This window comes from Eutrigla gurnardus (genome assembly GCF_963514095.1).
Source record: "Eutrigla gurnardus genome assembly, chromosome: 14".
Taxonomy (NCBI): domain Eukaryota; kingdom Metazoa; phylum Chordata; class Actinopteri; order Perciformes; family Triglidae; genus Eutrigla; species Eutrigla gurnardus.
In genome coordinates this window covers 19,910,440-19,929,628 of record NC_139937.1, presented here as the reverse complement: position 1 = coordinate 19,929,628, position 19,189 = coordinate 19,910,440, and the positions used below count along the sequence as shown (strand labels likewise).

General features: G+C 41.6%; 2 protein-coding genes and 1 long non-coding RNA gene across 5 annotated transcripts in view; 1 reads left to right on the top strand and 2 right to left on the bottom strand.

Annotated features, from left to right (window-relative positions):
- Positions 1-11,499, bottom strand: part of LOC311024673 (uncharacterized protein) — a 23,246-nt gene extending 11,747 nt beyond the window's left edge. The window contains exons 1-7 of one of the 3 annotated variants that reach the window (XM_084027194.1): positions 11,438-11,499; positions 10,769-10,867; positions 10,411-10,536; positions 9,166-9,498; positions 8,902-9,065; positions 8,705-8,814; positions 6,111-6,694 (exon numbers count right to left, since the gene is read on the bottom strand). In XM_084027194.1, coding sequence (XP_083883320.1) covers positions 6,661-6,694; positions 8,705-8,814; positions 8,902-9,065; positions 9,166-9,498; positions 10,411-10,536; positions 10,769-10,867; positions 11,438-11,498 — 927 coding nt within the window. In that variant the 5' untranslated portion in view covers position 11,499 and the 3' untranslated portion in view covers positions 6,111-6,660. Of the gene's footprint in view, positions 1-6,110; positions 6,695-7,706; positions 8,629-8,704; positions 8,815-8,901; positions 9,066-9,165; positions 9,499-10,410; positions 10,537-10,768; positions 10,868-11,437 lie in introns of those variants that run through there. The other 2 variants (XM_084027192.1, XM_084027193.1) reach the window with 2 other exon arrangements.
- LOC311024675 overlaps positions 1-17,074 on the top strand; it is a 26,775-nt gene extending 9,701 nt beyond the window's left edge. Inside the window, exons 2-3 of the long non-coding RNA XR_014598315.1 lie at positions 9,275-9,400; positions 16,996-17,074. This is a non-coding gene — a long non-coding RNA (uncharacterized lncRNA). The remainder of the gene's footprint in view (positions 1-9,274; positions 9,401-16,995) is intronic.
- On the bottom strand, positions 14,676-19,189 carry LOC311024674 (C-type lectin domain family 10 member A-like). The gene is made up of 7 exons (XM_084027195.1): positions 19,095-19,189; positions 18,554-18,652; positions 18,126-18,242; positions 16,877-17,156; positions 16,620-16,782; positions 16,426-16,532; positions 14,676-15,625 (listed from the first exon to the last, which is right to left on the bottom strand). Exons 4-7 carry the CDS (start codon positions 17,032-17,034, stop codon positions 15,592-15,594), a joined length of 462 nt encoding a protein of 153 aa, XP_083883321.1. The 5' UTR covers positions 17,035-17,156; positions 18,126-18,242; positions 18,554-18,652; positions 19,095-19,189; the 3' UTR covers positions 14,676-15,591.

Here is a 19,189-nt window from a genome sequence, read left to right as displayed (position 1 = left end):
CAAACAGGACATATTCCTACTATGAAAAACAGGACGAAGAAGGAAGGGGAAAGCGAGGAAAAGGAAAAGGGTTAGTGGTCGCTTGGCTTACTCCTGGAGGTGGTTGGAGTTAGCCTGTGGGATGTGTGTGAAGCGTGGCGATACGAACAGAAGGGAGTCCAGTGTAGCTTGCAGCTTCTGCAGGTGTTTGTACATAATGCTATAATCGTGGTAATGATCCAGCCACTAAGCAGGAGCCCGAGTGCAGTTGCGCTGACCGGGTTTCCTTGGTAGAGTATCGGTCTACTTATGTGGCTAAAGGGTGTGGTAGTGAGTCCCGTCGGTTTGAGGGTGAACAGCACTAGTTTTGTTCCTTCAACCAGAAGTGATTGTTGGAAGGTTTTATCACTCGTTAGATTGTGGCCAATGAATGCCTCCATGATCTCAATCTCCGCGTCGTACCGTAATGGGTGATTAGTAGTCCGGGTGTCCCCTGCAGGACGATGCCGGTTGGTGGTCCTGGCTCGACCATCTCCGTGGACAGGGTGACTCGCAGGCCGAGGAGAATGCCAACGATCCAAGGGAGATGCATCCTGCAACACACCAGAGTTTTGTGTATCATGAAAAAGTTGATGTTTAGGTGTTAGTGCATGCGGTTACATCCTAATGTGACTATGATGAGTCTTCTCCCTTGTGGGAGGGAGGCTGCCTCCCCCTTTCGGGTGTGGCGATTGAGGTCTCTCTAAGGGGTGCGAGAGGTTTGTAGGGTTTGATCTGATTTTCATGAACCCACTTGTATGCAGATGGGTGCGTAGGTTTTGAGACCCTGATGCGGTAAGCTACTGGGAATCGCTTTCCGACAATCTCGAAGGGCCCCGACCAGCTTGGGAGGAATTCTCTAGGGACCCCAGCTGGCTTGGTGACCATGAAATAGAGTACCATATCGCCTACTTCATACTCTGTGTGAGATCTTTCCTGGTCGTAGTATGCCCCCTTAGTGCTGGTCTCGAGGTTCGTCTGGGCCCCTGAGGATGTGGCCCGGAGGTGGTTGCGTATGTCAGTCACGTACTGGTGTACCGTATGGGCAGTCGCCGCACTGACACCCTCGGGATGGTTGAAGAGATGCAGTGGGAGAGTCGTCTCTCCACGTGGGTGCCCATCTCGACGCAGTTGGTGGGCATGACGGGGGTGGTCGAAGTCTCCACCCCGTCTCTCGCCACCCCCCTTCACGCTGTTATGAGAGCTATGTTTTAAGGCAGCAGATGTATCGGAGTTAGCGGGCTTTCTTTTAATTCTGCGCGCTACGTGGTTTTCCCAAGTCATCTGTGCGTAATTACAAACGTCTTGCATGGAGAGGCGGTGTGTCCTGCAGTGCAGGGTGACATCGTAGCGCACGCTTTCGTGTAGGTTATGCAGAAAGAAAGCTTTGAAGGCCGGCTCCTCCTCCACTCCTGGGGAGTTACGGCCCTGAGCATAGGCGGCCCTGAAGCGCCTATAGTACTCCCTGGGTGGTTCTTGCTTCTTGTGTAGAATGGCGAGGGCACCGTGCGTGGCGAAAGCATGATCCCAGTACCGGCTATACTCCCTGGGGTATCGGTCCCAGGTTCCGGGTGCGAGTGTTTCTATGAAACTGTAGACATGTCTGGTTGTGGTCTTCCAGACTAGCCTGAGCTTCTCACGCGAGGAGGCCTGGGGTAGGTCAATCAGGTGGTTGTCTAACTCACTCAAATATTTGTCAATATTATGGTTCGAGTTGTCGGGATCAAAAGGTTGAATATCTTTAGCTATGCTCTCAAGCTCTTCAAAGCGGGGGCACTGTGGCGTCCTTCCTGGTGAAGGCGAGACTAAGCTAGGTGGTGGGGGCGCGTCGCAATTTACAGGTTTGTTCCAAAAATAGAAAGATTTTGGAGGTGGTTTCTTTGCTATCTGTGTCAGAGTCATGGGGAGCTGCGTAGCCGTTACCGCTGTCTCGTAGTGGAGCTTGTCTTAAGGACTTTTTGTCCGCTGGTAACTGTTCCCATCTTCTGCATGGCGGGGGAGTCGTATTTTCACTACAAAAAGAGTGGGAGTCGGGGAAGCCTGAATCACAGTGACTGGACGAGACTGCTGAGGTAGGGCATTCTGGTTTAAACTTCAACCACTCGTTATTGTAGGACAAAAACTCAGACTCTGCGGTGTGCAGGGCATCTAAATAACGCATGGCTTTCGTGTTTGCCGTTTGAACCTGGTGGAGGAGACAAGCCTTTTGCTCTTTTAATGCTTCTCTTTCCTCTCTTATGGTGGCCATTTCTTGCCGCAGGTCAGTGTTTATCCGACCCAGTTGGTCAGATCGCTCTGTGTCTTCAGATCTCTGCAGCTGTGCTCTGCGCTGAGACAGGAGGCAGATTTGACCCAGCACGTCAGTGGTTGTGCACAGTGTCTTCCCTGACGGGTGATTAACATAATCAACAAGCTCCTGCAGTTGATCATTGCATGTCACTATATTATAGTGATTGAGGTTCTCCCTGGAGAAGACCAGCGACCGCATCCTGCAGGTCTGCGTCAACTGATACCTGGGGACCATCAGCTCCTTGTTCTTTCGGGGCGTAGTTGCTCATTTTACCTCTAGTAAAAGGCAGAACCCGGTGGCTTCACTTGTTTGGTTTTAACAGCGAAAAAGAATGTATTTGTTGTTATGCTGATGTGGGTGCACAGGTGAGCAGCGTCGACCTGTGACTTACAATGGAAATGTTACTACACTTCTACAGCCTGTGGACAGTGAGGTGTCTCTAGCACCTCTGGTGAGTGATAACAGTGTTATAACGAGTCTTAGTATCCCTAACCCTGCGTTTGTTAGTATTGTTTTTAAACAATAAATAGCTAATCACAACATGCATATGCAACCCTCAACTGTACTTGCTTGGCAAATAGTAATAGTAAACAACCAAATCGATCCTTGAAAATCGATTTCTAAATAATCATATTAATAATAATAATAATTACTATTACTATTATTATTACAATACCTCTCAGGTTATTGTGCATAAATCTCTGGATAAAGCTGGTTTAAGAAGGTCTCACATGGGGCGACAATTATGTTGTGGTAGTAGCAGGAGCAGATTTGGTTATCAACAGCTAATTATTTATGTCAATATGATTATCGATATTAATAATTATATTTAATATATTATCATGATATAATCATGAATAAACAGGGCACCACCCTGGGATCAGGGAAAAGATAACCTAGAACTATATTCAGTCTCAATATAAAAGGTTTTACACTCACATGCCAATCATCGTGATCATTGGCATAGAAGTATAAAACAATCAAACAATTAAAAAGGCGTGAAATTCAAGCACTAGCCTTCACAACCTGCTGTTATCCAGTGACATATACACAACAAGTACAAGATACCGCTAGTTATAACATAATAAGATTTATTAAAATCAGTAATAATGATCACAATCAATAACACTGCAATTAACAAAACCTTATTACCTAACTACAGACGAGCGGCTGAATCCAGGCGAGTTTGGGTCGTAGAAGTTATCCTCCTCGCGGATCCAATTAGTTGAAGAAAACAGTTAGTGTTTTCTCCCTTCTGCAGGCAACAATAAAATCGCGGGGCTCGGCGATTTAGTCAGCTGACTTCAGACAAAAACGGGTCGTTAGAAGTTATCCGTTCTGCTGGCAGCTGGGACGAAGACATTTTTTTTCTTCCTTCCGCGGGTAAACAGGGGAGTCGCGCGGTCGCGGCGGTCTCCTCAGGATCCAAAATGATAAACAAAAAGAAAAATAAAGCGAGTAGAGAAAAAGAGAGGGAAAACAGTCTGTTGCTCGTCCAGCGAGCTTGGGGAAAAGACTGTGGCCTAGGACAAAGGAAAACGCTGCAGACGTAACGTTCACCACCTGTTGTAACGTGTGTTACGGTGGAGAGAGGAAGTCCTTAAGGCAGCGCCGGTTTATATAGCTCACGGCTGCTCCCGGGGACCCCCTGGGGTACCTGTGGTTGTCAGCCAATAGGGCACCAGTTGTGTGATGTTGCACTTCGCACCTCGGTGAGAAGTGAAACTAAAATGGTGGTTGTAGTTTTTTATCTCCTTTGTTCCTTTGTCTCCCAGCTTCTGTAGGCCACGTTGTGTAGTCCTAATGGGGAGGTCCCAACAGTTATAATATATTAAGTGAATAATATTTTATAGTAATATTGTAGTGAATAATATATAATAGTATAGTGAATAATATTATATAATATGATATTATAGTAAATAATATTATTATATAATATTATAGTGAATAATATATAGAAGTATATTCGTAGCAACGTTGACCTGTGAAACTGAACAACATGAACTTGATACAATAAAAGTAATTTGTAAATAAAAAGCAGAACCTACATGTTGCTCGTTTTATGACAGATGTTGATCTCTGGTCTAAACTTCCTCATCAATATATATTGTGATGTTATGAACCCTTTTTATTGACTGATGCAAAGCTGACAGTTCGCTCTCTCAGAGTAAACGGTAGCCTGTTGCAGTGCTGACAGTTGTCCACCAGGTGGAGGTGAGGAATCGCAATATCAATAACTAATAACAATACAAAACAATTCTTCAGGTCCTTCTCTCAACAAAGAACTCTTGGGCATCTCCAGGTCATCCTTACAAACACAGAAGGTTTGAATTCCTGCTGTTAATTTCTGGTTCAGGATCAGAATACATCTCTGACGTTCAGCCTCACTCACCGACTTGTTTTCCCCCTAAAAAGGAATATTTTTATAGAGGAATATAAGTAAAGTAAGAGGAGAGGCGGCAGATGTCATCACATGCTTCTATCTGCTTTCTGTCTGTTTGGGTCTCTTCCCATCAACTGGATGAAGGTGGTGAAAGAGTTAACCTTGGAGATGACATCACCGCCTCTCTCTGATCTTTTCCCATCTCATCACCACGCTTTCCAGTGTGCCTCTCCTTCCTCCCTCCCTGCCCTTCCTTCCAGTCTCCTCCCTCCCTTCCTCCCTCTTCCCTCCTCCATCCCCTAACCCTCTCCAGTCTCCTCCCTCCCTTCCTCCCTCTTCCCTCCTCCATCCCCTAACCCTCTCCAGTCTCCTGGATCCTGAGTCCCACAAATCTGAGTCCTGGATCCTGAGTCCCACAACCTGAGTCCTGGAACCTGAGTCCCACAACCTGGATCCTGAGTCCCACAACCTGAGTCCTTGATCCTGCATCCCACAACCTAAATCCTGGATCTTGAGTCCCACATCCTGAGTCCTGGATCCACCCGGTCAGGAATACGCCCTAAAAACCTCTTAACAGGTCAAACAGGAAGAAACCTCAAAGACACTTTTTTTTTAAAGATCAAAAGGGAGACAAGAAACAAAATTTAATATCATACATATTGTACAAGCTCTGCCTAGTGCTGCCATTCAGATCAGTGGGAAATTCTCTTATAACATTATACAAATGTTTAAGTATTTTTAAGGATTTCAAGTATATTTTTAATTCACTTATGAAAACAATAAATTTGGGGGATGATTTCAGGATTCTATTCCTGTCAATGAAAAATGTGCAAGACATAGAATTACATTACAGCAGAGTTCATACCAAATGTATATTATCTTTAGAAATAGCAGCTGGAAGTAATGAGATTTTCCTTCTTATCCAGTTGTGAATATGAAACCATAACTTCTGTACAATATGACGTGAGAAAAGTAAATAGCTTCAACATTCTCACAAAGCGAACGCAGCTTAACATCAAAGTAAAATGCATTCCTGAGAGGAAGAAATGTTGTTCGTGATTTTGAAGCGTGTTTCTTTTTATTTGGGTGATATATAGGGAATGGTAGACATTGTTCTAAGTTTAATTGTCTTTTTGTCAAATTTGTTTAGGATGTCATTTCTGTTTTGTCTACCAGGAAATCATTCAGGTAGAAAGTTCCTTGTCATTATATTTTTTGTCAGCAGTACAAATTCTTGAGGAAGTGCTTTATGTAGTTTATTCAAATCTGACTTAACCTCGGAGACACTGAGGAGGATCTTCCTCCACCAGATACATCCTCCTCCCCATGTCAACAGAATAAACAACAAATATTACAACATAGTCAATGCTTATGACTGAAATGATGCAAAGAAGAGACAAAGTGTGTCTGTGTGTAATTGTGTTTATTCATATGCGGATCTATTTTAAAAGTCTTGACATTTACAGCATTTATTAACAGTATATTTGTGTTGTTACGCAGCTAATCCACCAGCCAACGGTATTGCTTCTTATTATTTCGGCACAAACAGGATCTAAAAGCACAACTCAGGAGATGAGCAGAGTCTTTACTTAGGTCTGGCAGCTACAGGAGATCAGACGGAGAGGCAAGAAGACCGGCGCGGCTGGTTATGTGACATGAAGACACTTGTAGCCGTTTGGTTAGCGGCTACAGGAAGCCTTGACTGCCTTTCATTACCTTACTATTTCCTTCTTCATTCTTCCTCATTTTATTCTGACAAGAGAACATAAATCCAAGCTGATCTTCCCAGAGTGTAGACTTCATGTTAAAGCATCACACATAACAGGGCTCTCGGAGGGGGTCTGGTCCGGTATGGTCTTACTGCACTTCTGCATTGAGGTTGTGATGGTGTCGATGTTACAACCAGCTTCTGTCTCACCCTCACCAGTCCTGTACAACTTCCTCAATTACCTTCTGACTCGTTGAAGGTTCACATCTTTACGCTGCAACATTCACACGACAGGCTGGGAAAGTGTCACAAAATGGGAATCTATTGATTTGTATGTGATGAACACAAATGTTCCATTTTGTTTGTGATGGTCAGCGTGAATTTCAACTCATTTATTCCAGATGGAAATCTTGTTCATGCCTGCAACACATTTGTTTTCTCTCAGTCGGACGATATTAAGTCCAAAACAACGTTAGTTTAGATGAAAAAAATGTTAGCTTTAGACGCAAAACAACGTTAGTTTAGATGAAAAAAACGTTAGTCTTGGATGAAAAACAAAACGTTAGCTTTAGACAAAAAAACACAAGATGAGGCTCATCTGCAGAGACTGGGGCTCATCTGCAGAGACTATTAGAGGTGATAACCCTTGAAATGGACAAGATAAAAGGCTGGTTTGACAAAAAATAAATTGTCACTAAATTTGTCCAAGACTAAATTCATAGTCTTTTGTAATTTTAATATACATTCTCAAGTAAAGATAAAGATAGGGGGAGTGGACATTGAAAGAGTGCATGAAATTAAATTTCTTGGTGTGATAATAGATGACAAGATCAATTGGAAATCTCACATAAAACATGTACAATCTAAACTGTCAAGAAGCATTTCAATATTGAGCAAAGCTAAGCATATTCTGGATCACAAGTCACTACATATTCTATACTGTTCCCTGGTTTTGCCATATTTCATTTACTGCGCAGAAGTCTGGGGAAACACATATAAATCTACATTGCAATCACTTACTATACTTCAAAAAAGAGCTATAAGAATAGTTCACAAAGCTGAATATTGAGACCACACAAATTTTTTTTTTTAAAGTCAAAAATAATAAAATTCATTGATATTGTAGAATTAAAAACGGCACAAATAATGTTCAAAGCAAAAAATAATTTATTACCTGGTAATTTACAAAGACTATTCTTCAATAGAGAAGGGGGTTATAATCTGAGGGGGAAAACAGATTTGAAAACTGTTATTGTGCGTACCACAATGAAAAGTTTCTGTATTTCAATCCGGGGGGTAAGACTGTGAGTGTGGAGCTGAGGCAATGTACAAGTCCGATTCAGTTTAAAAAGATGTATAAAGAAGGAATTTTCATAAAGTACAGAGAGGAAGAAGGAAGCCATAATCACTGATTATAAAGATGTACTAAAAAAAAAGAAGAAGAAGGAAAAGTGTCTAGGCAAATGTCTAAACTATATATTATGAAATAGATTAAAAAGGATTCAATGTGATAAAGTTTGAAAATGGAGAAGGGGTAGTATTAAATAAGTAATTCTTCCTACTACTCCTTTTCGGACATGTTAAAATGTTTAAATATTTAGTTTTATTACTGGTAAAAAAAAAAAAAAAAAAAAAAAAATGTTACTCTGATTTTGTTATTATTCTTGTTTGTTGTTTGTTTGTTTTTGTTTTTTTGTTGTTGTTTTTCCTTTTCTTTACATTATTTCAATTTATGTTGTTATTTCTTTCACATGTTCGAAAAAAAACAAAAAAAAACAACAACGTTGGCTTTAGAGAAAAAATTAGCTTTAGAGGAAAAAAACGTTAGCCTACCTTTAGACGTCTAAAGCTAACGTTAGTTTTGAAGCTTAATGTCTCCTGTTTAAAAAAAGTGCTGCAGGTACAAACGATACCTTCAACATAAATAAGTAAGTTTGAAGTCATCCTGAGAAACAACCCAAACATTTACAACGTGTGCCCATGTACACGAATCACACGATCCACACACTGCTGTGAGACGGTTGTACATTTTTAAATAGCTGCACGGATCACGATCGGAGATGTGAATGAGTTAAAAAGGCATTTTGCATTTCATCTGGATGTTAAACAGACAAAGCGTCTTTTCTGCAGATCCATCGGTTCTTCTCATCACAGCTCACTGAACGCCATTTTTCTGTTTTGTGGACAGAAACTGCACAGTGACCTGGAAGAGGATCATCTATCCAGTCGCTGAGGAGAGAACGTGATGTTTGGATCAAGACTGGTCGATTGTGAGATTCAATGTCTTTATGAACAAGTCTCTTACCTTCCACTCAGATCAGTTCCATCGACCCACTTCCATTGTCCATCTTCCACCTTCAGGCCGAGCCAGTATTTGCTCCCTCGTGGGGGCCAGCTGTATTCTCTGATTGTTTTCTGATGTAACAGAAACAGGAAGTGGACGTTATACTTCAACACACAGCCTCACAATGTTTCAACGTCATAATTGTGTTGTTTTCTTACCTTCTCCTCAATATTGTTTAAAACAACTAAATCTGAACTCTTCCCTCTGCAGTCTTCTCGAGCTTCTTCCCAGGTTTTCTTCCCATCAGATTCAGGGTCATTGATCGCATAGCAGAAAGATTTTTTTTTTTTCCATCCATCCTGACAAGCTTCACAGCTTCTCTCTGGAACAACAGACACCAACCAATAAACATTACTGCGCTGTGATGACATCATTATTATTACTGAGTATTTCTGGACTAAATGAATGTAACATGAACATACTGTTCTTATTCTTGGGGCAGTAGTTATCAACGCTCCACTGAGCTCGACTGACGTTGAGCTTATTCCAGTTTCTCTGCTCTGTCACCAGGGCCTGGTTTTGTGTCGACAGGTTTGTGTTCTGGATCTTTAAGTCGGTGTTGTTTCCCATCAGCTCATCCAGCTGCACCGTCAGGTTTGTGTTCTGGATCTTTAAGTGGGTGCTGTTTCGCGTCACCTCGTCCAGCTGCACCGTCAGGTTTGTGATGTTGCCCTCCAGGTTCGTATTGTCTGAGCGGAGTTTGTCGTTGGTTTCTCTTAATTGGCTCAGCTCTCCTTGATCTCTTGACAGAGCAACTGTAAAATGAAAATTGACAATACATATTTGGTTTTGTCAATTTGCCACTTTAGAAAGCTATTTCCTGTCTGGTTTTCCAGCCTCTCTGAACATTTCACCAAATTCCTTGAAAAGACTAGAACCACAAAAAAACTTGTCATGTCACGTGTCATGAATTAGTCACAGTGTTTTCTGATTTGCCTAATGGGCCCCGTGGCCCTTCAGTTGGTAGGAAGTCACCAAGAGTGAATGACTAAGAGATTTGCTGTGGAAATCGTTGTGTTGAATGTGGGATCCAGTCAGCCGCTGTCACAATGAAACTGAAACCAGCGACACTGTGTGAACCTAAATACGCCGATTATGTAACGTTGCTAAAGTACTTTACGAAACATTGTGAGAAGCTTAGAATGAAATATAACGCTTTATTATGTCTAATACGTTTGTGCAGCAATGTTTGGGTTGATACCATTTATTACACATAAATGTGACTATTTTTTTACCACGAATAAAAAGAAAACACACCAAAACCTTGAGGAACACCATAAAAGACGTCTGGTTGTGATTTAGCATCGAAGGCGTTTGACCTTCGGAGATTTCTGCAAAATTTGTAGTAAAGACATCTAAGTTTGTAAAGGCTGTGAGGTCACAACAGATCCCTTTCAAGTTAAGTGACTATCATGATCACACATGATGATCTCAACTATACAGGAACACCTCACTTATGCAATTAAAGTCAACCGACCCCTTGAAATTACGTCCCAGTTTTCCCTCACCAACACGTTTCCTACATTTGGAGCGTTTTTCAGCCCTCTTCTACAAGCTACCATGACACCGTCGTTATCAATGGTTCCGTACATTTTCTAGTTACAGACATAAGTGATATCAAATAATAGATGAAGTGCCATTATTGTGTTGGTTGGTTGTAAACTCACCGTGGACACAGAGGCCGATGAGGCCCGACAGCAAAAGGACACAAAGAATCCCCAAACAACACAGCAGCTGCTGCAAGCGGCTGAATCTGCTGTTGGCTTTCTTGTCTGTCAACAGTTCTGCTGAGACTGAACAACAAGTATGAAAAGAGATATTTATAAGGGTTCAGCAGTCACCGAAGTTACAATCTTTTACAATATTCTGTCTTTGTGTCACAAAGACATGAAGGTCCACTGATGTGATGAACTCAGGCTGTTTGGACCAACATTGTTACACCGATATTAATAGCTGTGATCATGAAGCGTCGGGGCCACTACGGGCCACGGGGCCACAGGTATTGTGTTTTTGTAAGCAACGTACTGTTTGCGTCAGCAGGTTGCTCAGTTCCATTGCTTTGCACCTTCACTTCATCGTAGATGGTTTCTTCTTTCTTTTGAGGCGGCGCCGCCTCACTGCTTCCTGTAGCAGGTAAAGACTTTCAGGTGTTAACACATTACTAACACACAGGCATCACCATGGAACCTCCACAGTTACTTACATTTACACACTTAGAAGATACATAGTTTGTATATGAGATAAATCTATATTTAAATTGACACAAATAGAAAACCTCCATGTGTACTTTGGAGGTTTTCTCTTGGCTACTCTGTAATAAAAAGTGTTCTGGAAGCTAAAGTCAAGCTTCAGTTCAGTGTTACTTTACAAATCTCATCCAACATGAGTTAAGAACTGCACTCAAATAGGATTGAAATATGTCCATATTTTAATTTGATAGGTTTACTGTGTATTGGCAGTGAGCAGTTCATCATAATCAACGGTGGGATTTTAAAACATTCATGCAAATGTATGAGATTGGCTCCTCCTGCAGCTGCTGTTTGGGTCCAAATGATGTTTCATGTTCCCGGTTACACCTTTGATTATAAATGTTACTTCATTCTAGCAGAAGAGACCACAGACAAAGATTCAGGATCTGATCGACAACAACAACATGTCACGTTCTTCATATGCAGCTTTAAAAGCGTAACTGACCTTCAGGTGGTTTTTTGTGGGATTTGAACACAACGGACACGTTGTTCACCTCCTCTGCCATCGGTGCTGTCTGCTGAGTGCTGCTCTAATTAAACGTCCTTAAAGCAGAACTGGTTGTTTCCTCTCTCCGGTTGAGATTATCACTCCGCCTTTAAGTGAAAAACTTCTGCCTTTGGTTGAGAAAGTCATTTGCATCCCTGACTGGCAAACTAGTGAAGCACAAAACAGCTACTGTTGTCTTATGGAAATAATATTGATAATAATAATAATAATAATAAAAATAAGCAGCTTTGCATGCAGGATGAGCTTTTATCTAACTTGGGAATGTTTGCTTGCACAAACCACAAGAAGAAACGTGTCTGTGTGGCAATGAGTCATGTGATCAGTCAGAGTGCCGTTAAGGACGGGCAGCCGTCGATGTGGTCTGGTCTGGACTCAGTTTAAAGCGGGAAGAGTGAATGAAGAAATATGAATTATAATATAATATTATAGTGAATGATATTTTATAGTAGGCCTAATATTATAGTGAATAATATATAATAGTATAGTGAATAATATTATATAATATGATATTATAGTGAATAATATTATTATATAATATTATAGTGAATAATATGTTATTGTAATATTGTCGTGAATAATATATAATAGTATAGTGAATAATATTATATAATATGATATTATAGTGAATAATATTATTATATAATATTATAGTGAATAATATATAGAAGTATATTCGTAGCAACGTTGACCTGTGAAACTGAGCAACATGAACTTGATACAATAAAAGTCATTTGTAAAGAAAAAGCAGAACCTACATGTTGCTCGTTTTATGACAGATGTTGATCTCTTGTCTAAACTTCCTCATCAATATATATTGTGATGTTATTAGCCCTTTTTATTGACTGATGCAAAGCAGCCTGTTCGCTCTCTCAGAGTAAACGGCAGCCTGTTGCAGTGCTGACAGTTGTCCACCAGGTGGAGGTGAGAAACCACAATATCAATAATTAATAACAATACAAAACAATTCTTCAGGTCCTTCTCTCAACAAAGAACTCTTGGGCATCTCCAGGTCATCCTCACAAAGACAGAAGGTTTGAATTCCTGCTATAAATCTCTGGTTCAGGATCAGAATACATCTCTGACGTTCAGCCTCACTCACCGACTCACGTTCACGCACTTGTTACATCTAACCGTGCCACCACCTGCTCCCTTGACCCGATTCCGTCCTCTCTTCTCCAGGACATCTCACACGACATCTTGCCATTCCTCACCACCCTGATCAACTCCTCCCTCACCTCAGGTGTCATTCCAGCGGATTTTAAGACAGCTACCGTGAAGCCTCTCCTTAAAAAACCCACCCTAGACGCTACTGACATCCAAAGCTACAGACCTGTATCTCTTCTTTCATTCCTCTCTAAAACCTTGGAACGTGCCGCCTACAACCAACTGTCATCCTATATCTCGCAGAACAACCTCCTAGACCCTAATCAATCAGGATTCAGGACTGCTCATTCCACTGAGACGGCCCTCCTCACAGTGACAGAGTCCCTGCGAGACGCCAGAGCCTCATCCCACTCCTCCATTCTCATTCTCCTCGACCTATCTGCTGCATTCGACACAGTCAACCACCAAATCCTCCTCTCCACTCTGGCTGAACTTGGCATAACTGACTCTGCTCTCACCTGGTTTACATCATACCTGACAAATCGCACCTTTCAGGTCACATGGAATGGCTCTATGTCCAAACCCTGTTCTCTGGACACGGGTGTCCCTCAAGGCTCAGTATTAGGACCGCTTCTGTTCTCACTATACACCAGATCACTAGGTTCTGTTATCACATCGCATGGATTCTCCTACCATTGCTACGCAGATGACACCCAGCTGTTCCTCTCTTTTCCCCCGTCCCCTGACACTCACATTGCAACTCGCATCTCGGACTGTCTGGCTGACATCTCTGTCTGGACAACTGCACATCATATCAAGCTTAACCTGAATAAAACCGAACTCCTCTTCATCTCAGGGAAAGACTGCCCTCGCATGGACCTGTTGGTCACTGTTGAGGGCATCACAGTATTGCCGTCGTCAACTGCGAGGAACCTGGGTGTAACAATCCCACAATCTGAGTCCTGGATCCCGAGTCCCACAATCTGAGTCCTGGATCCTGAGTCCCACAACCTGAGTCCTTGATCCTGCATCCCACAACCTAAATCCTGGATCTTGAGTCCCACATCCTGAGACCTGGATCCACCCGGTCAGGAATACGCCCTAAAAACTTTTTACCGGTCAAACAGGAAGAAACCTCAGAGATACTTTTTTTGAAGATCAAATAAGGGAGACAAGAAACAAAATTTAATATCATACATATTGTACAAGCTCTGCCTAGCGCTGCCATTCAGAAATTCTCTTATAACATTATAGAAAAGTGCTTTGGCTCCTTTTAGTAATTTTAAGGATTTCAAATATATTTTAAATTCACTTACGAAAACAATATATTTGGAGGAGGATTGCAGGATTCTATTCCTGTGAATGAAAATTGTGCAAGACATAGAATTACATTACAGCAGAGTTCATACCAAATGTATATTATCTTTAGAAATAGCAGCTGGAAGTAATGAGATTTTCCTTCTTATCCAGTTGTGAATATCAAACCATAATTTCTGTACAATATGACGTGAGAAAAATACACAGTTAGAAAAATACAGTGTTAGACATTGTTCTTAGTTTATCAATTTTCTTATTATCAAATTTGTTTAGGATGTCATTTCTGTTTTGTCTACCAGGAAATCATTCAGGTAGAAAGTTCCTTGTCATTATATTTTTTTGTCAGCAGTACAAATTCTTGAGGAAGTGCTTTATGTAGTTTATTTAAATCTGACTTAACCTCGGAGACACTGAGGAGGATCTTCCTCCACCAGATACATCCTCCTTCCCATGTCAACAGAATAAACAACAAATATTACAACATAGTCAATGCTTATGATTGAAATGATGCAAAGAAGAGACAAAGTGTGTAATTGTGTTTATTCATATGCAGATCTATTTTAAAAGTCTTGACATTTACAGCATTTATTAACAGTATATTTGTGTTGTTACCAGAGGCGCTGTTTGTGAACAGGCAAGGCAGGCAACTGCTTGGGGCCCCGAGTTGCCAGGGGGCCCCCGAGACTCGGCCCAAGGGCTGTTTTATGAATGTTTAAAAAATCAATTTGATGCCCGCCCGCCGCCGCCGCCGCCGCCGCCGCCGCTGCACATTTTGTAGATGTATATTTTCAACTAAGGCTTTGTTAAAGTTATTTCTGTTATTTAAATTTGTATTTTATATTTGATGCCAAATGTGCAGACAAGCACCTTGTTATTTAGTTAGTTATTATATTGTTTTTATTGTTCTTGACATTTATATATGCACATTTTGAATATAAAAAACGTTGGTTTCATACATCTTTCGTTGGCGTCAGATTATTTAGAAGATTATTATTGTTATTGTTTAGTCAGAAGGGCCCCACTGAAAATTTTGCTTGGGGCCCCAACAGACTCTAGAATCGCCTCTGGTTGTTACGCAGCTAATCCACCAGCCAACGGTACTGCTTCTTATTATTTCAGCACAAACAGGATCTAAAAGCACAACTGAGGAGATGAGCAGAGTCTTTACTTAGGTCTGGCAGCTACAGGAGATCAGACGGAGAGGCAAGAAGACCGGCACGGCTGGTTATGTGACATGAAGACACTTGTAGCCGTTTGGTTAGCGGCAACAGGAAGCCTTGACTGCCTTTCATTACCATACTATTTCCTTCTTCATTCTTCCTCATTTTATTCTGAGAAGTGAACATGCACCCAAGCTGATCTTCCCAGAGTGTAGACTTCATGTTAAAGCATCACACAGAATCTCGTGGAACATGTCCAGATATCCAGATATCATAGATCACGTCCACATGCACACACATGACCACTATAGTTTCCTCACTGCTTTAAAAATGTTTAAAATACTGCTGCAGGTCTGTTTCAGGGCTCTCGGAGGGGGTCTGGTCCTCAGGTATGGTCTTTACTGCACTTCTGCTTTGAGGTTGTGATGGTGTCGATGTTACAACCAGCTTCTGTCTCACCCTCACCAGTCCTGTACAACTTCCTCAATTACCGTCTGACTCGTTGAAGGTTCACATCTTTACGCTGCAACAGTCACACGACAGGCTGGGAAAGTGTCACAAAATGGGGAATCTATTGATTTGTATATGATGAACACAAATGTTCCATTTTGTTTGTGACGGTCAGCGTGAATTTCAACTCATTTATTCCAGATGGAAATCTTGTTCATGCCTGCAACACATTTGTTTTCTCTCAGTCGGACGATTTTAAGTCCAAACCAACGTTAGTTTAGATGGAAAAAAGTTAGTTGAGAAGAAAAAAACGTTAGTCTTAGATAGAAAACAAAACGTTAGCTTTTGAGACGAAAAAAACAACAACGTTGGCTTTAGAAAAAAAAATAGCTTAGAGTAAAAAACGTTTAAAAAACGCTTACCTTTAGACGTCTAAAGCTAACGTTAGTTTTGAAGCTAAATGTCTCCTGTTTAAAAAAAGTGCTGCAGGTACAAACGATACCTTCAACATAAATAAATAAGTTTGAAGTCATCCTGAGAAACAACCCAAACATTTACAACGTGTGCCCATGTACACAAATCACACGATCCACGCACTGCTGTGAGATGGTTGTACATTTTTAAATACCTGCACGGATCACGATCAGGGATGTAAATGAGTTAAAAAGGCATTTTGCATTTCATCTGGATGTTAAACAGACAAAGCGTCTTTTCTGCAGATCCATCGGTTCCTCCGATCACAGCTCACTGAAAGCCATTTTTCTGTTTTGTGGACAGAAACTGCACAGTGACCTGGAACAGGATCATCTATCCAGTCGCTGAGGAGAGAATGTGATGTTTGGATCAAGACTGGTCGATTGTGAGATTCAATGTCTTTATGAACGAGTCTCTTACCTTCTACTCAGATCAGTTCCATCGACCCACTTCCATTGTCCATCTTCCACCTTCAGGCCGAGCCAGTATTTGCTCCCTGAACCCCAGCTGTATTCTTTGATTGTGTTCTGATGTAACAGAAACAGGAAGTGGACGTTATACTTCAACACACAGCCTCACAATGTTTCAACGTCATAAGTGTGTTGTTTTCTTACCTTCTCCTCAATATTGTTTACAACAGCTAAATCTGCACTCTTCCCTCTGCAGTCTTCTCGAGCTTCTTCCCAGGTTTTCCGATCAGCAAAAAAAACGTCAATGATCGCGTAGCAGAAAGGTTCAGTGTTTTTTTGCCATCCATCCTGACAAGCTTCACAGCTTCTCTCTGGAACAACAGACACCAACCAATAAACATTACTGCGTTGTGATGACATCATTGTTATTATTGAGTATTTCTGGACTAAATGAATGTAACATGAACATACCGTTGTCTTTTTGGGGGCAGTAGTTATCAACGCTCCACTGAGCTCGACTGACGTTGAGCATATTCCAGTTTCTCTGCTGCGTCTCCAGGTCCTGGTTTCGTGTCCACAGGTTTGTGTTCTGGTTCTTTAAGCGGGTGTTGTTTCCCATCACCTCGTCCAGCTGCACCGTCAGGTTGGTGATGTTGCCCTCCAGGTTCGTATTGTCTGAGCGGAGTTTGTTGTTGGTTTCTCTTAATTGGCTCAGCTCTCCTTGATCTCTTGACAGAGCAACTGTAAAATGAAAATTGGCTACTTAATCATTCATCACTACACATATTTGGTTTTGTCAATTTGCCACTTTAGAAAGCTATTTCCTGTCTGGTTTTCCAGCCTCTCTGAACATTTCACCAAATCCCTTGAAAAGACTAGAACCAAAAAAAACTTTGGTGCCATGAATTAGTCTGACTTGCCTAATGGGCCCCGTGGCCCTTCAGTTGGTAGGAAGTCAACAGGAGTGAATGACTAAGAGATTTGCTGTGGAAATCGTTGTGTTGAATGTGGGATCCAGTCAGCCGCTGTCACAATGAAACTGAAACCAGCGACACTGTGTGAACCTAAATACGCTGATTATGTAACGTTGCTAAAGTACTTTACAAGACATTGTGAGAAGCTTAGAATGAAATATAACGGTTTATTATGTCTCATATGTTTGTGCAGCAATGTTTGGGTTGATACCATTTATTACACATAAATGTGACTATTTTTTTACCACGAATAAAAAGAAAACACACCAAAACCTTGAGGAACACCATAAAAGACGTCTGGTTGTGATTTAGCATCGAAGGCGTTTGACCTTTGGAGATTTCTGCAAAATTTGTAGTAAAGACATCTAAGTTTGTAAAGTTCATGAGGCTGTGAGGTCACAACAGATCCCTTTCAAGTTAAGTGACTATCATGATCACACATGATGATCTCAACTATACAGGAACACCTCACTTATGCAAATAAAGACTGTTTATGGATCCCATTATGCAGAAATATTCAAATACACCCTTTTTAGAACAGGTGATCATAACAAACTTATACTGCGTTCAGGGTTAAACTCTCCCTTTTGTAGACCGTGAGGTCAGAGGTCAACCGACCCCTTTAAATCACGTCCCAGTTTTCCCTCACCAACACGTTTCCTACATTTGGAGCGTTTTTCAGCCCTCTTCTACAAGCTACCATGACACTGTAATTATCAAATGGTTGTAAACTCACCGTGGACACTGAGGCGGATGAGAAAAAGGACACAAAGAATCCCCAAACAACACGGCAGCTGCTGCAAGCGGCTGAATCCGCTGTTGGCTTTCTTGACTGGCAACAGTTCTGCTGAGACTGAACAACAAGTATGAATAGAGATATTTATAAGCCAAGGCAATCTTTTACAATATTCTGTCTTTGTGTCACCAACTCTCGACAAGAAAAGAGGGATTCTGATACAAAGACATGAAGGTCCACTGATGTGACGAACTCAGGCTGTTTGGACCAACGTTGTTACACCGCCCTTAATAGCTGTGATCATGAAGCGTCCGGGCCACGGGGCCACTACGGGCCACGGGGCCACTACGGGCCACGGGGCCACTACGGGCCACGGGGCCACTACGGGCCACGGGGCCACAGGTATTGTGTTTTTGTAAGCAACGTACCGTTTGCGTCGGCAGGCTGCTCAGTTTCATTGCTTCGCTCCTTCACTTCATCGTAGATGGGTTCTTCTTTCTTTTGAGGCGGCGCTGCCTCACTGCTTCCTGTAGCAGGTAAAGACTTTCAGGTGTTAACACATTACTAACACACAGGCATCACCATGGAACCTCCACAGTTACTTACATTTACACACTTAGAAGATAAATAGTTTGTATATGAGATACATCTATATTTAAATTGACACAAATAGAAAACCTCCATGTGTACTTTGGAGGTTTTCTCTCCACTACTGAAATAAAAAGTGTTCTGGAAGCTAAAGTCAAGCTTCAGTTCAGTGTTACTTTACAAATCTCATCCAACATGAGTTAAGAACTGCACTCAAATAGGATTGAAATATGTCCATATTTCCTATATATTCCTGCATCTACTTTTGATTATAAATGTTACTTCATTCTAGCAGAAGAGACCACAGACAAAGATTCAGGATCTGATCGACAACAACAACGTGGCACATTCTTCATATGCAGCTTTGAAAGCGTAACTGACCTTCAGGTGGTTTTTTGTGGGATTTGAACACAACGGACACGTAGTTCACCTCCTCTGCCGTCGGTGCTGTCTGCTGAGTGCTGCTCTAATTAAAT